We start from the raw sequence: 13,885 nt of genomic DNA, 5'->3' as shown, positions 1-13,885 counted from the left end.
TTTTGAGACGGAGTCTCGCTCTGTCGCCCAGGCTGGAGTGCAGTGGCCGGATCTCAGCTCACTGCAAGCTCCGCCTCCCGGGTTTACGCCATTCTCCTGCCTCAGCCTCCCGAGTAGCTGGGACTACAGGCGCCCGCCACCTCGCCCGGCTAGTTTTTTGTATTTTTAGTCGAGACGGGGTTTCACCGTGTTAGCCAGGATGGTCTCGATCTCCTGACCTCGTGATCCACCCGTCTCGGCCTCCCTAAGTGCTGGGATTACAGGCTTGAGCCACCGCGCCCGGCCTCAAAATTTTTAATTTTGTTCATATTTAGTTTTATTATAATCAGAGAATGTTTTTTAGTACATTGTTTTTGATGTTTTCTTTGTGGTTTAATATGTAGTTGTTGTCATGAATTTTATGGGCATTTGAAAAGAAGATGTATTCTGTTTTCAGGGGGTAAAGTTAAATGTGTTTGTCCACTTGATCTGTCTTGGGCTGAAATCAGTGAACTGGAATCTATTACTATATTTTTATTTTTTCCTTATTTTTATGTTTACTTTTTCTTTCCGCTTTTTTGGTTTTGCAAGTTTGTTTTCTGTACTTACTATTTGGTACATAAAAATTCAAGTTAGGTTTTTATTTTAGTTGTACCCTATTTAAATTTCAGGGTTTTTTTGGGGTTTTTTTGTTTGTTTTTTTTTAGATAGAGTCTTTCTCTGTTGCCCAGGCTGGAGTGCAGTGGTGCAATCTCGGCTCACTGCAACCTCTGCCTCCTAGGTTCAAGCGATTCTTCTGCCTCAGCATCCCAAATAGCTGGGATTACAGGCGTGCATCACCAAGCCCGGCTAATTTTTGTGTTTTTAGTAGAGACAGGGTTTCACAAAACATGTTGGCCAGGCTGGTCTTGAACTCCTGACACGATCCGCCCACCTTGGCTTCCCAAAGTGCTGGGATTACAGGTGTAAGCCACTGCGCCCGGACAGATTTCAGTTACTTTACCTTGCAATTAACCTGGTTTAATATTGTAAATCCTACTCTTTCTGTTTGCTTGCATTTGCCTTTTGAGTTTTCCCATTCCTTTGCCTTCAAGCTTTCTTTTTATTATTATTATTATTATTATTATACTTTAAGTTCTAGGGTACATGTGCATAACGTGCAGGCTTGTTACATATGTATACTTGTGCCATGTTGGTGTGCTGCACCCATCAACTCGTCATTTACATCAGGTATAACTCCCAATGCAATCCCTCCCCGTCCCCCCTCCCCATAATAGGCCCTGGTGTGTGATGTTCTGCTTCCCGAGTGCAAGTGATCTCATTGTTCAGTTCCCACCTACGAGTGAGAACATGCGGTGTTTGGTTTTCTGTTCTTGCGATAGTTTGCTGAGAATGATGGTTTCCAGCTGCATCCGTGTCCCTACAAAGGACACGAACTCATCCTTTTTTATTGCTGCATAGTATTCCATGGTGTATATGTGCCACATTTTCTTAATCCAGTCTGTCCCTGATGGACATTTGGGTTGATTCCAAGTCTTTGCTATTGTGAATAGTTCCGCAATGAACATACATGTGCATGTGTCTTTATAGCAGCATGATTTATAATCCTTTGGGTATATACCCAGTAATGGGATGGCTAGGTCATATGGTACTTCTAGTTCTAGATCCTTGAGGAATTGCCATACTGTTTTCCATAATGGTTGAACTAGTTTACAGTCCCACCAACAGTGTAAAAGTATTCCTATTTCTCCACTTCCTCTCCAGCACCTGTTGTTTCCTGACCTTTTAATGATTACCATTCTAACTGGTGTGAGATGGTATCTCATTGTGGTTTTGATTTGCATTTCTCTGATGGCCAGTGATGACGAGCATTTTTTCATGTGTCTGTTGGCTGTATGTTTGTCTTCTTTTGAGAAATGTCTGTTCATATCCTTTGCCCACTTTTTGATGGGGTTATTTTTTTCTTGTAAATTTGATTGAGTTCTTCATAGGTTCTGGATATTAGCCCTTTGTCAGATGAGCAGATTGCAAAAATTTTCTCCAGTTTGTAGGTTGCCTGTTGACTCTGATGGTAGTTTCTTTTGCTGTGCAGAAGCTCTTTAGTTTAATTAGATCCCATTTGTCAATTTTGGCTTTTGTTGCCGTCGTTTTTGGTGTTTTAGACATGAAGTCCTTGCCCATGCCTATGTCCTGAATGGTATTCCCTAGGTTTTCTTCTAGGGTTTTTATGGTTTTACGTCTAACATTTAAGTCTCTAATCCATCTTGAATTAATTTTCGTATAAGGAGTAAGGAAAGGATCCAGTTTCAGCTTTCTACTTATGACTAGCCAGTTTTCCCAGCACCATTTATAAAATAGGGAATCCTTTCCCTATTTCTTGTTTTTGTCAGGTTTGTCAAAGATCAGATGGCTGTAGATGTGTGGTATTATTTCTGAGGGCTCTGTTCTGTTCCATTGGTCTGTATCTCTGTTTTAGTACCAGTACCATGCTGTTTTGGTTACTATAGCCTTTTGTAGTATAGTTTGAAGTCAGGTAGCGTGGTGCCTCCAGCTTTGTTCTTTTGACTTAGGGTTGTCTTGGCAATGCGGGGTCTTTTTTGGTTCCATATGAACTTTAAAGCAGTTTTTTCCAATTCTGTGAAGAAACTCATTGGTAGCTTGATGGGGCTGGCATTGCATCTATAAATTACTTTGGGCAGTATGTCCATTTTCACAATATTGATTCTTCCTATCCATGAGCATGGTATGTTCTTCCATTTGTTTGTGTCCTCTTTTATTTCACTGAGCAGTGGTTTGTAGTTCTTGAAGAGGTCCTTTACTTCCCTTGTAAGTTGGATTCCTTGGTATTTTATTCTCTTTGAAGCAATTGTGAATGGAAGTTCATTCATGATTTGGTGCTCTGTTTCTAAACACTTGATTTTAGATGCTTTTCCTTAATATAGTCTAGGATTGAGTTTTGCTATTAAATCTGGTATCATCTCTTTTCTAATAGGTGAATTTAACCCACTTTCATTTACTGAAAATGACAGGTACAATCTTACATTATTTCATATTATGCTTTATGTTTTAAAAGGATCCTTTTTTTTAAATTTCCTTTTATAGTTTAAAAGTTTTTGATGTGTTTATGTTTGTTACATAATTTTTAAGGTTTTATTTATTTACTTTTCCTTTTTTTTTTTTTTGAGATAAGTCTCACTCTACTGCCCAGGCTGGAGTACAGTGGTGTGATCTCGGCTCACTGCAACCTTTGCCTCCTGGGTTTGAGTGATTCACACACGTCAGCCTCCCGAGTAGCTGGGATTACAGGCATATGTCACCACATCCAGCTAATTTTTGTATTTTTGATAGAGACGGGGTTTCGCCGTGTTGGTCAGGATGGTCTCGAATTGCTGAGATCATGTGATCCACCCGCCTCGGCCTCCGAAGTGCTGGAATTACAGGCGTGAGCCACAGTGCCCAGCCCTTAATCCTATATTTCAATAAGATTCAGCCAATCCTATTACCTGTCCCAGAGTCTTTATTAAACTCTTGGACTTTGAGTATTATTTTTAAGGATAGTTCATGGAAACTATATTCCCATGGAAACTATCCCTTTGCATATTGGAAAATATTTTTCTTTTGCCCTTATATTTGAATGACAGTGGCTAGATATAAAATTTTTATTTAATACTTTTTCCTAGTGATTTTGTACACAGATCTGATATTAAATATTATTTGTTTTTTTGTTTTTTTGGAGATGGAGTCTCACTCTGTCGCCCAGGCTGGAGTGCAGTGGCGCAGTCGCGGCTCACTGCAACCTCCGCCTCCCGAGTTCAAGTAATTCTCCTGCCTCAGCCTCCTGCGTAGCTGGGATTACAGGCACATGCCACCACACCCAGCTAATTTTATATTTTTAGTAGAGATGGGGTTTTACCATGTTAGCCAGGCTGGTCTCAAACTCCCGACCTCAGGTGATCTGCCCGCCTTGGCCTCCCAAAGTGTTGGTATTATAGGCATGAGCCACTGCGCCTGGCCTAAATATTGTTTTAGTATAGTTTGAAGGCAGACCAATTTTAAGATTCCCCCCTTAGGTGAATTGATTTGTGTGAGGAGAAGGTTGTCTAGATCAGCAGTCTGCAACCTTTTTCTCACCAAGGACCAGTTTCATGGAAGACAGTTTTTCTGCAGATGGGGTGGTGGGGGAGATGGTTTCAGGACAAAACTGTTCTACCTCAGATCATCAGGCATTAGTTAAAGAGTGTGCAACCTAGATCCCCTCGCATACCATAGGGAGGGATAGGTTTACCATAGGGTTTGCACTCCTGTGAGACTCTAATGCTGCTCTTGATCTGACAGGAGGCGGTGCTCAGGTGGTAATGCTCCCTGGAGTGCTACTCACCTCCTGCTGTGTGGCCCGGTTCCTGACAGGCGATGGACCGATTCTGGGGTCTGCAGTCTAGGGGTGGGGACCCCTCGTCTAGATGACCATAAGATGCTTTATCAAGGTGTATCCTGGTTTTTTGTGTTTTTGTTTTTTGAGAGGGGTTTTGCACTGTCACCCAGGCTACAGTGCAGTGGTGCGATCATGGTTCACCGTAGCCTTGACCTCCTGGGCTCAAGCGATCTTCCCACCCTAGCTTCCTGAGTAGCTGGGACCACGGGTACACACTACCACACCTAGCTAAGTTTTTTGTTTGTTGTTGTTGTTTGAGACGAAGTCTCACTCTGTTGCCCAAGCTGGAGTGCAATGGTGCAATCTTGGCTCACTGCAACCTCTGCCTCCTGGGTTCAAGCGATTCTTCTGCCTCAGTCTCCTGAGTTGCTGGGATTACAGACATGTGCCACCAAACTCAGCTAATTTTTATATTTTTTGTAGAGAGACAGGGGTTCACCATGTTGGTCAGGCTGGTCTGGAACTCCTGACCTCAGGTTATCTGCCTGCCTCGGCCTCCCAGAGTGCTGGAATTACAGGTGTGAGGCCACACACCTGGCTTAGTTTTTTAAATTATTTTTGGTAGAGATAGGGTTTTGCCATATTGTCCAGGCTGGTCTCAAACTCCTGGACTCAAGTGATCCTCCCACCTTGGCCTCACAAAGTGCTGGGATTACAGGCATGAGCCACTACATTCTGCCAGGATGTATCTTGATGATTGCTCTACATCAGTTTTTTCTGAGTCATAGTGTGCTCTTACCACTTGCAAATTCAAGCCTTCCCTTATATCAGGAAAGTTGTCTTCTATTGTGTATTTGCCCTTTTAGTTGTTCTGTTTCTGTTTCTTTTTAGTGTACGCCTTACCCCGGTATAGTTTATGTTCCCTTTTTTCTTTGTTACTTGCTATTTTCTCTGTAATTATTTTCAGTTTTGTTCTTTTTTTTTCCACTTGATTTTTCTCACGTTGTTTTCCATGTCCCATGCTGCATTGTTTCATTAAGTATTTATTTGGCATTGTTTTAATTAGGCACTGACAGTAAAGCAGAGAACAAAACAGACAATAATCCTTGACCTCATGAAACTTATTTAGTGGGAGAATCAGACAGCAAACAAAATGTAGTAGGTCAGAAGTAATGGATCCAAGAAAAATAAGGCCATGTAAGGAGGGTGGGACAAGAATTGCGTTTTTAGAAGGGTGGTCAGAAATGGGCTTACTGAAAAGTGGTATTTTGAGCAAAGACCTGAAGAAATGCACATATTTGGGGAAAAGCATTTGAGGTAGAGGAGTAAGTGTTAGTGGTTTGAGGTGGGAGCATAGTTCTTAGAAGGATACTCATTTCATCCTAGGGCCAGTCCTCATGACCTCATCCCAACTTAATTACCTGCTGAAGTCCCCACATTAAGTGTTTGGACTTCAACATAGGAATTTTCAGAGGAATGCAAACATTCAATCCCGTAACTGCCATTTCTTTGATTAATTTGTTCATAATTTTCATCTTCATGGTATAAGTTTTATGGCATTTTCTTTATGACATTTGGTTATACTCTTGCTTTTCTGTTTTTTTGGTTTTTTCCTTGTAAAATCTTTGAGTAAGACCTAACACTGGTTCCTTTTTGATTATTAGACATCTTTGAACTGGAGGTATTCGTCTTAGATCAGCTATTTACCCAAGAATAAAATTGTGGGAAAGGGGCCAGAGGAGTGGTTGGGGAAGGCAGACAGCTTGAATTTTCCCAGGTTCCTTTGGTGGCATAAATCAGTAAGAAGCAGATCAGCTTATATCACAGGTTTATTTTGTTTAAATTGATAAACACTGATGTATGTTAGAATCACCTGGGGAATCCTTACCCAAGCCAATGAAATGAAAATCTGTGAGGGTGGGGGGCCTAGGTATGTAGGTTTTAAAGTGCCTCAGGTGGCCGGGCGCGGTGGCTCAAGCCTGTAATCCCAGCACTTTGGGAGGCCGAGACGGGCGGATCACGAGGTCAGGAGATCGAGACCATCCTGGCTAACACGGTGAAACCCCGTCTCTACTAAAAAATACAAAAAACTAGCCGGGCGAGGTGGCGGCGCCTGTAGTCCCAGCTACCTGGGAGGCTGAGGCAGGAGAATGGCGTGAACCTGGGAGGCGGAGCTTGCAGTGAGCTGAGATCCGGCCACAGCACTCCAGCCTGGGTGACAGAGCGAGACTCCGTCTCAAAAAAAAAAAAAAATAAAATAAAGTGCCTCAGGTGATTCTCATGTATATCCAGGCTAGAATTGCTGATTTAGCCTTTACTTTTAGCTATCCAGGATCAACTGATGCTTGGCTACATACAACCAAATTTCTCTTCCTCCTTACCATACTTACAGCCTGCTGCTTGCAAAAAACGGCAGGTATACATGTTCACATTTTCCTTAATATGTCCCACCTTCTCCCATAGGCCACTCATATTTCCTGACTTTGTAATACCATGCAAGGGCTTGTTGGTTTTATTTTAGGTCACCTTTTTTAGCGAGCTATGAACTGTGCCTATTCTGGCCCACAGAGGAGTTATCTGCTATGCCTAGCTTAGTATGGTTCTATTTTTTGAAAATTTTATTGTGCAATTATAATACACATATAGAAAATGCATAAAATGTAAATAAACATCCATGTAACTATTGCCCAAGTACAGAAACAGAATGTTTACCAGGACGCCAAAAGCCTTTTTCATGCCCCTTCTCAAACACAAATCTGTTTCTCCCTCCGTAAAGGTAACCGCTCTCCTGACCTAGCTGGTAATCAATTCCTTTTCCCCTCCTTCTCATTTTCAGGGTAATGGATATTTCCTAGTTTCATCAAATGTTTTCCTTGTTTTCAGAAAAGAGAAAAACAAAAATGCCTTTATTCTTATAACTGGAAGCAGAGGACTATTGAGATTGCCAATTTAGGTTTTTGGTGTTTTTTGGGTTTTTTTTTAAACAGATGAAGTCAGAGATCATTATAGCTAATGCCATACTGACTGGCAGTTCAGCATGTAGTACCCTAGCGCAAGCTATTAGCCAGACTTGATTTATAGTTATCAGTGTTATCAGTAGTTCTGAATTTATGAGACAGGAATTTTAAACTTCCATTTATCTTCATACAGTATGGCACTAGAGTTTTCAGTACAGATGAAGAATACCAAAAGTGTATATATTAATCACTATTTTGGGTATCCAAGAATGTAAATATATATTCAAGGTAATTAACTTTTTTTTTTTTAGGAATATGAAGCCATCTACCTAGCAAAATTAACAATACAGATGATGTCACCACTCCAGATAGAACGGTCATTATCTGTTCATTCTGGTACCACAGGTAAGGATTTTTTTCTTTTTGGAGAAATTTGGGAAGAGAGATAATGAAAGGTGGAGAACTTGCTACAGGTTACACTGAACAATTTAAATTGTTTGGAAAACTTGTTTAACTATTGAGCTCAGATAATTCCAAAAGGATTCATTTTATAATGAATAAATGTGTACTGTAATAAGCTTCAGTCTTTTAAGTAGTAGTACATCCATGTTGTAAAGATTAAAATAAGAAGAAGAATCTGGAGAAGGGGCCCTAAACATGCTTAGGTGATCTTATTAAAAGTAAAGGGTGGTTAATACAGCATGTAGGGTGGCTAATGTGAGCTGTTTTTCTCTTGCCATCAATATTTCCATCCTTTCCTCCTTCTGTTGCTATTTCAGAAGTACCCTAAACCCCTTATTTTCAAAGTTAATCCAGGCATGCTCTCAAAATCTTCCTTTCCCAAGACCGTGCTACCTGTGTTTATCACCTTTGTTTCTCTCCTAACAAAGCACACAAGGTATTTTTAATTTATTTCCAGTTTTTCCTACCCTGCAATTCACTTCAACCTTTGAACCAACAGTTATATAAGACAGTAAGAACAGCTTATATACCTAGTTAGCACTGACCTGGAAATTGAGGACAGGTGATCTGATCCACAAGTATAGAATTCATTGCACTCTACTGCACTGCCTATAGTGAGTGATATGACTGTATATTCATCCCCAAGGCTCAACTTCCTAATTGACTTTTTTCTTTCCTTTGCCACATCTATCTAATAATTGCTTTCCACATCCTGTAGGGTCTGTTTTGTCAGTATTGTTAACATTCCTTCCTTTTTTTAATAGTGACCTTAATCTAGTTCAGGTCCAGGTTTGCCTCCTCTCCAAACTTTTGTTATTTGGTCTGTTCTGTACATAGTGGCCAGACTTATTCCCATGAAAGATATTTCTAATAGTGATATTTTTCCTTTGCTAAAGCCTCCTTTGGCTTCATTCCTACAAAAGTTTATAGAATGCCATAAGCCCTTCTGATTTTTCAGTTTCTTTCTCTCCTTGTTCCTCTTTATGTCTGCATTTCAGAAAACAACTACTGAGGGTTTCCTGTGTGTGTCTTTTCCCCACCTAAAATGCGTCACATTTAGTCTCCCTATTCTTGGTTCATATGTCATCTCCTCAGGAAGACATGATGATTAATGCACTCTTCCTCCAACCCCTAGTCGTTTGGAGTTCCCATAGAAGCACAGCACTTCATCTGAAACTTAATCACAGCATCTGGGTTTAGCCTAAGGGCTAGGATATTTTTTCTCATTCAATTGTGTTGATACTATATTTTTATCTTTATTAATTTTATAGTGAAACATTCTTCATATTAGAATGTGCCCTCTGAATTAACATTATTATTACCATGATGTAAGAGTCCTATAGGGCATAAGTTTAAGGTCGTGCCATTGTTAGGCAAAAAACACAGCGGACCCTCTGCTGGTTTAACTGTTCCCTAAAGTTTTCCTCCATGGAGATTCTAATTTCTTGATTATGACTTTTGGGGATATAGAGATAGCTTTGATTCTATGTGGGAGATTTCTGTACTAGCAGATGCTGATGTGAAGAATAGATAAAAGAAAATCTCTTTATATGCTACATGCCTTCCTTTCTCCCAACCTAGACTTCCATAGCTTCAGTGGAAAATTATTTTCAGCTGCTCTTCATAACAGCCTCTATGAAAGCAAAAAGATTATCTACAAAAAATTATACAAATACAAGATTAATTTCCTAAATTTTATGCCCTAAGTCACATGTTTATGGTGCCTGAAAAACAATGAACTTGGTAACGAAACATTTGTGTATTATCTCTTTAAAAGGTCTGTTTTCACACTAGTTCAAAAATTATTATTTATTTTATATGCAATACCTAAGACATACTTAATACTTGAGAAGGAAAATCTGTCATGAAGATTAAGAAGTTATAATATTTAGGTAATGTAGATAACAAAGGAGTTTACTACATTTTGCTATAAGTTCAGTTGTGGAATTTTCATAGTGTATACATGATCACTTAATGAATAACAAAATTTTACTCACTGTAACGTTTTAACATGAATTTATTTTAGTGCCCTTTTAATCTTCATGCAATAACTTTTAGGCAGTTTGAAGAGAACACATGAAGAAGAGGATGATTTTGGAAACATGCAAGTGGCAACTGCACAGAATGGCTGACTGAAGAGCAACATTATAAAGTGTGAATTTCTATTTGGGAAGGAGAAAATACAAGAGACAATTATAATGTAAAATGGTAAAAACATAAGTAGTTTTTTTTTCAATTACATGTTGCTTCCAGACATACTTCTCTGCAACTTGTTGAGCAACATTTTAAGATGTTGGACTTCTGCAGTAGATGGCACTGATGGTTTTACTCCTTTAAAAAAGAAAACACACACACACACACACACTTTACAAGTTTTATTATAAACCAAGAATTTTGGACTTGCAAAGAGGTATTATTGCAATAATGCACTTTTCATACTTGAAATTTATTTGTATGATATAAAGTTATTACTTTAAACAAAATGCAAGTATGGGGGGATTGTTTATAAAGTTTGGGTAATTTATAACAAAAGAATTTGCTAAGGTTTGCTAAAAATTCATTTTTCTGTTCTATATATTACATTTTTAACATAATTTTACAGTTCAGTTTTATGATGGAGCCTCTTACAGAAACATTAACAAAATGCAGGAACCTGCCACATTTCTTTTTTAGTATAACTTAATAGCTTAATTACCATTTTATTTTTTATACTTCTTGTTCCATTATTAATCTTTAAATCATGACCCTCATTAGCTGTCCTTACTTTAACGTGATCTAATTATTGCTTCCTTTCTTATTACTTTCCTAATTTGTTTATTCTATATTAAAGAAAACTACAGTTTCAATGATAAAAGGAAAATGTTTTCATTTATAGTACCAAGTGCTTAAAAACAAGGATAGTGTCAGATTTTCAAGTGACTTTCCTTTTTGCATTTTTTGGCTGTAAAAGCCAAATGTTGTATTTGTTCTTTTCAGAGTTGTCCAGCCCTTTTTTCCTTTGTCCAAAATGATTCTAAATAGAATCTAATAAACCAATGTAGCACCATTTTTTTCTAAATGAAGCCCCAAAAAAGAAAAGTGCCTTGCATCGTTTTTAAAAAACTTAAATCCTCATGGCCTCTAAATTAGTATGTAGAACACTGAAAACTTCTTAACATTTTTGTGTAATTTCCTTTCTTTTTAAACCATAAATTAGTTTAAACTGAAAGTATGAGACTGGAAGAAACATGAGTAAATATTTGGAATATAGAATGTTTACTCTTCGCTTTTATGTTGTCTTAATGATTCTGTGAGATTGTTCCGGCTCAGACAGAAGCTTTTCTTTGGGGAAGGTGATTTGTGGGAGACTCTATTGTATTTTAAATTAGCATTTTAATCCATTCTTGACATTCAGTTAGTCCATATCTGCCCCATAATTTGCTTTAGTAAAGTCACTTTATGGATTTTTGGCTATATTTTAGTTTGTGTGTATAAAAGTTCTAAGAAAACACTTTTGCTATTTTAAGTATGTAAGGGAAGAGAGGAGTGTTTTTAACTTTTTATAGTGGATGACTTTAGGGTAGCACAAACAAAACTCCTTTGTATCTAACTTTTCTCAATCCTCTCTTGAGGTGCTTTACTAATGGGAATGATTTATCTTATGTTCCCTTGGTACCAAGAGGTACTATGCAAAGTAACCTATTACACCAAGTTACTTGCTTTGCTTTTCTATGATGTGATAATACAGTAAAAGCTTTCTAATCCAGCATAGTGGGAGAGTAGAGATTAATTAAAATTGTTAATTAAGAGTTAATTCCTATTGACCCAGGTGATATTCCTCTTCTGATTTCCCTCCCCTTCCCTTCTCTTATCTTACAACTGTGAAAACAGCATATTGTTAATCTCGTTGTCATCCAGTATTCTGCTTTGTGATAATAGGTCCTTTGGTGTGCAATGGTCTAGTGGGGTCAAGATTTGCATTGGGTTTTCTAAAATACCAGTTGATAAAAGTTCCAGATAACACAGCTTTCCTGTATATAGATCACTACTGGGCAGGTCAGCAAAGATCTCTTACAGTGTAATAACAATCTGTGATAATTTAGCAGAAACTCTGCTTAAAAGAATCTTCATAATAGTAAGTTTAGGTTTTAAAAACTTGTTTCATAAATATAAATATATCCAATCTAGTAACCTGGCCAAAAGAACAGATTTTGTTATTGATAATTTGTAGCTGGTAATTTTCCACTTTTTCTATCCACTGTAATTTTTATGTTGTCACTAAAGTGCCTGCCCAGTACTGTATATTAGTCTCTCACAAACACTGGGAAAAGGGACTCTCATCATCTTGAGTACTCTAGAGATATAGATATTTTTTTTTGTTTTGTTTTTTGTTTTTTGTTTTTTTTTTGAGACAGAGTCTCTAATGTCACCCAGGCTGGATTGCAGTGGCGCAATCTTGGCTCACTGCAACCTCCACCTCCCGGTTTCAAGGGATTCTCCTGCCTCATCCTCCCGAGTAGCTGGGATTACAGTCGCATGCCACCATGCCTGGCTAATTTTTGTAGTTTTAGTAGAGATGGGGTTTCACCATTTTGGCCAGGCTGGTCTCAAACTCCTGACCTCAAGTGATCCACCCACCTTGGCCTCCCAAAGTGCTGGGATTATAGGCTTGAGCCACTGTGCCCGGCTGAGTACAATATTAATGCAGACAAACCATTAAGTTTATTCTTTCATATAAGAATATTACAAGTTTGTTTTTTCTTACATCTGTCTACCTAATGTTCAAGTAGTTCTGGTAGCTCTTCCTATTCTTTATTCTATTTGATTCCATTTCTGTGATTCCTTTATTACCACTGATGTTTTGTGATAGTTAACTATGATAAATTTAATCATGATTTATTTTCTAGAGTATTTAAAGTGGGAGAGTGATCACCCAATTCCAACATTAAAAGTGTAATCTGGGCCCATAATTTATAGTGAAATTGTTATCAGAATATAGGGAAACTGTATTACTGTTCATTTTGAAAATATGAAACTTGAGTATTGAAAGTATTCAAACCTGGAATGGCAGTATTCTAATTTCAGTTAATTGGTTCATGTTAATTTCTTACCTATTAGATGTTGAAACAGCAGTGTCCTTTGTTTACTTGTATCTACTCTATGGTGGAAATGTTAAACCATGATAGCTTTTGCTACCAGCTCAACCACTTAACTTTTAGAACAGTTGTGGGGAGATTTTATGCTTCATCTGAGTTTAGAAGTAATGTCAGAAAATGTTAAGCATGTCCGTATTAAGAAAATATAAGGTTTCTAATTGTCTTATTAATATGGTAATTCAAGTGAATTAGAAATATTTAACTGCAATCTTGAATTATAAAGTTGAGATATATATGTATCTCTCTCAAGATCTCAACTTGATGTAAAGTAAATGAGCAGTTACCTGGCGGATTTTTTTTTTTTTAATAACTGATTTAATCCATAATCTCATAACAAACATAGCTTCACCTCAGTATTTTCTTTCTTTCTTTGTTCACCAGTGCTCCAATAAGGGAATGCTAGAAAATAGGTGAGAAGTACTGAAAGACCTTTTTTTTCATTATTGATTAGAAAAGTAAGGTCTCTAGGGTCTTCGAATGCTGGAATTTTTTTTTTTTGTCTTTCCCATCTGTGGCAGCTAAAACAAAAATCACTCAAAATATTCAGGTTTACATGTTAGCTCTCTCTCATAGGGAGTTGCCATACCTCACAGTTCAAAGTGTATTCTATAGATCAGTAACATTATACTGACATGTAATTGCAGTTTACTATGCAGCAAAAATGATTCAAGAAGAAAAATAACCTACAGTGTCTATATACCTTTGTATACACAATTGCTTAAGTTACTCTGCTTTTAACATTTGTACTTGGATAAAATGCTTATGTCTGTATAGGAATGTCACAGTGCAAGATGCTGCTAGCCCAGGCACAAAGTATTAAAATTATTTTGTGAAGATTGGTGGTTGTATTAAAACTGCTGTGCCATTATACCTCCAAAATATTGAAAAGCTCATTCATACTGCTGCTTATACCTCAAAACTTCTTTACTTAGATTGTTATCTACTGGGTAAAAGTAACCCAAATTTACTCTGAGTTAAGA

The 13,885-nt window shown here is 37.8% G+C and overlaps 1 protein-coding gene across 2 annotated transcripts in view; it reads left to right on the top strand.

Annotated features, from left to right (window-relative positions):
• Positions 1-13,784, top strand: part of STYX (serine/threonine/tyrosine interacting protein) — a 53,678-nt gene extending 39,894 nt beyond the window's left edge. For both annotated transcript variants that reach the window (XM_023222609.2, XM_023222608.2), the window contains 2 exons: positions 7,620-7,713; positions 9,829-13,784. In XM_023222609.2, the coding sequence (XP_023078377.1) occupies positions 7,620-7,713; positions 9,829-9,902 (168 nt within the window). In that variant the 3' untranslated portion in view covers positions 9,903-13,784. The remainder of the gene's footprint in view (positions 1-7,619; positions 7,714-9,828) is intronic.
• Positions 13,785-13,885: the final 101 nt, after the last annotated feature.

The sequence above is a fragment of the Piliocolobus tephrosceles genome, chromosome 6, assembly GCF_002776525.5.
Source record: "Piliocolobus tephrosceles isolate RC106 chromosome 6, ASM277652v3, whole genome shotgun sequence".
Classification (NCBI taxonomy): Eukaryota; Metazoa; Chordata; class Mammalia; order Primates; family Cercopithecidae; genus Piliocolobus; species Piliocolobus tephrosceles.
The sequence above is the reverse complement of the archived record's forward strand: the minus strand, read 5'-3'. Positions and strand labels throughout refer to the sequence as shown.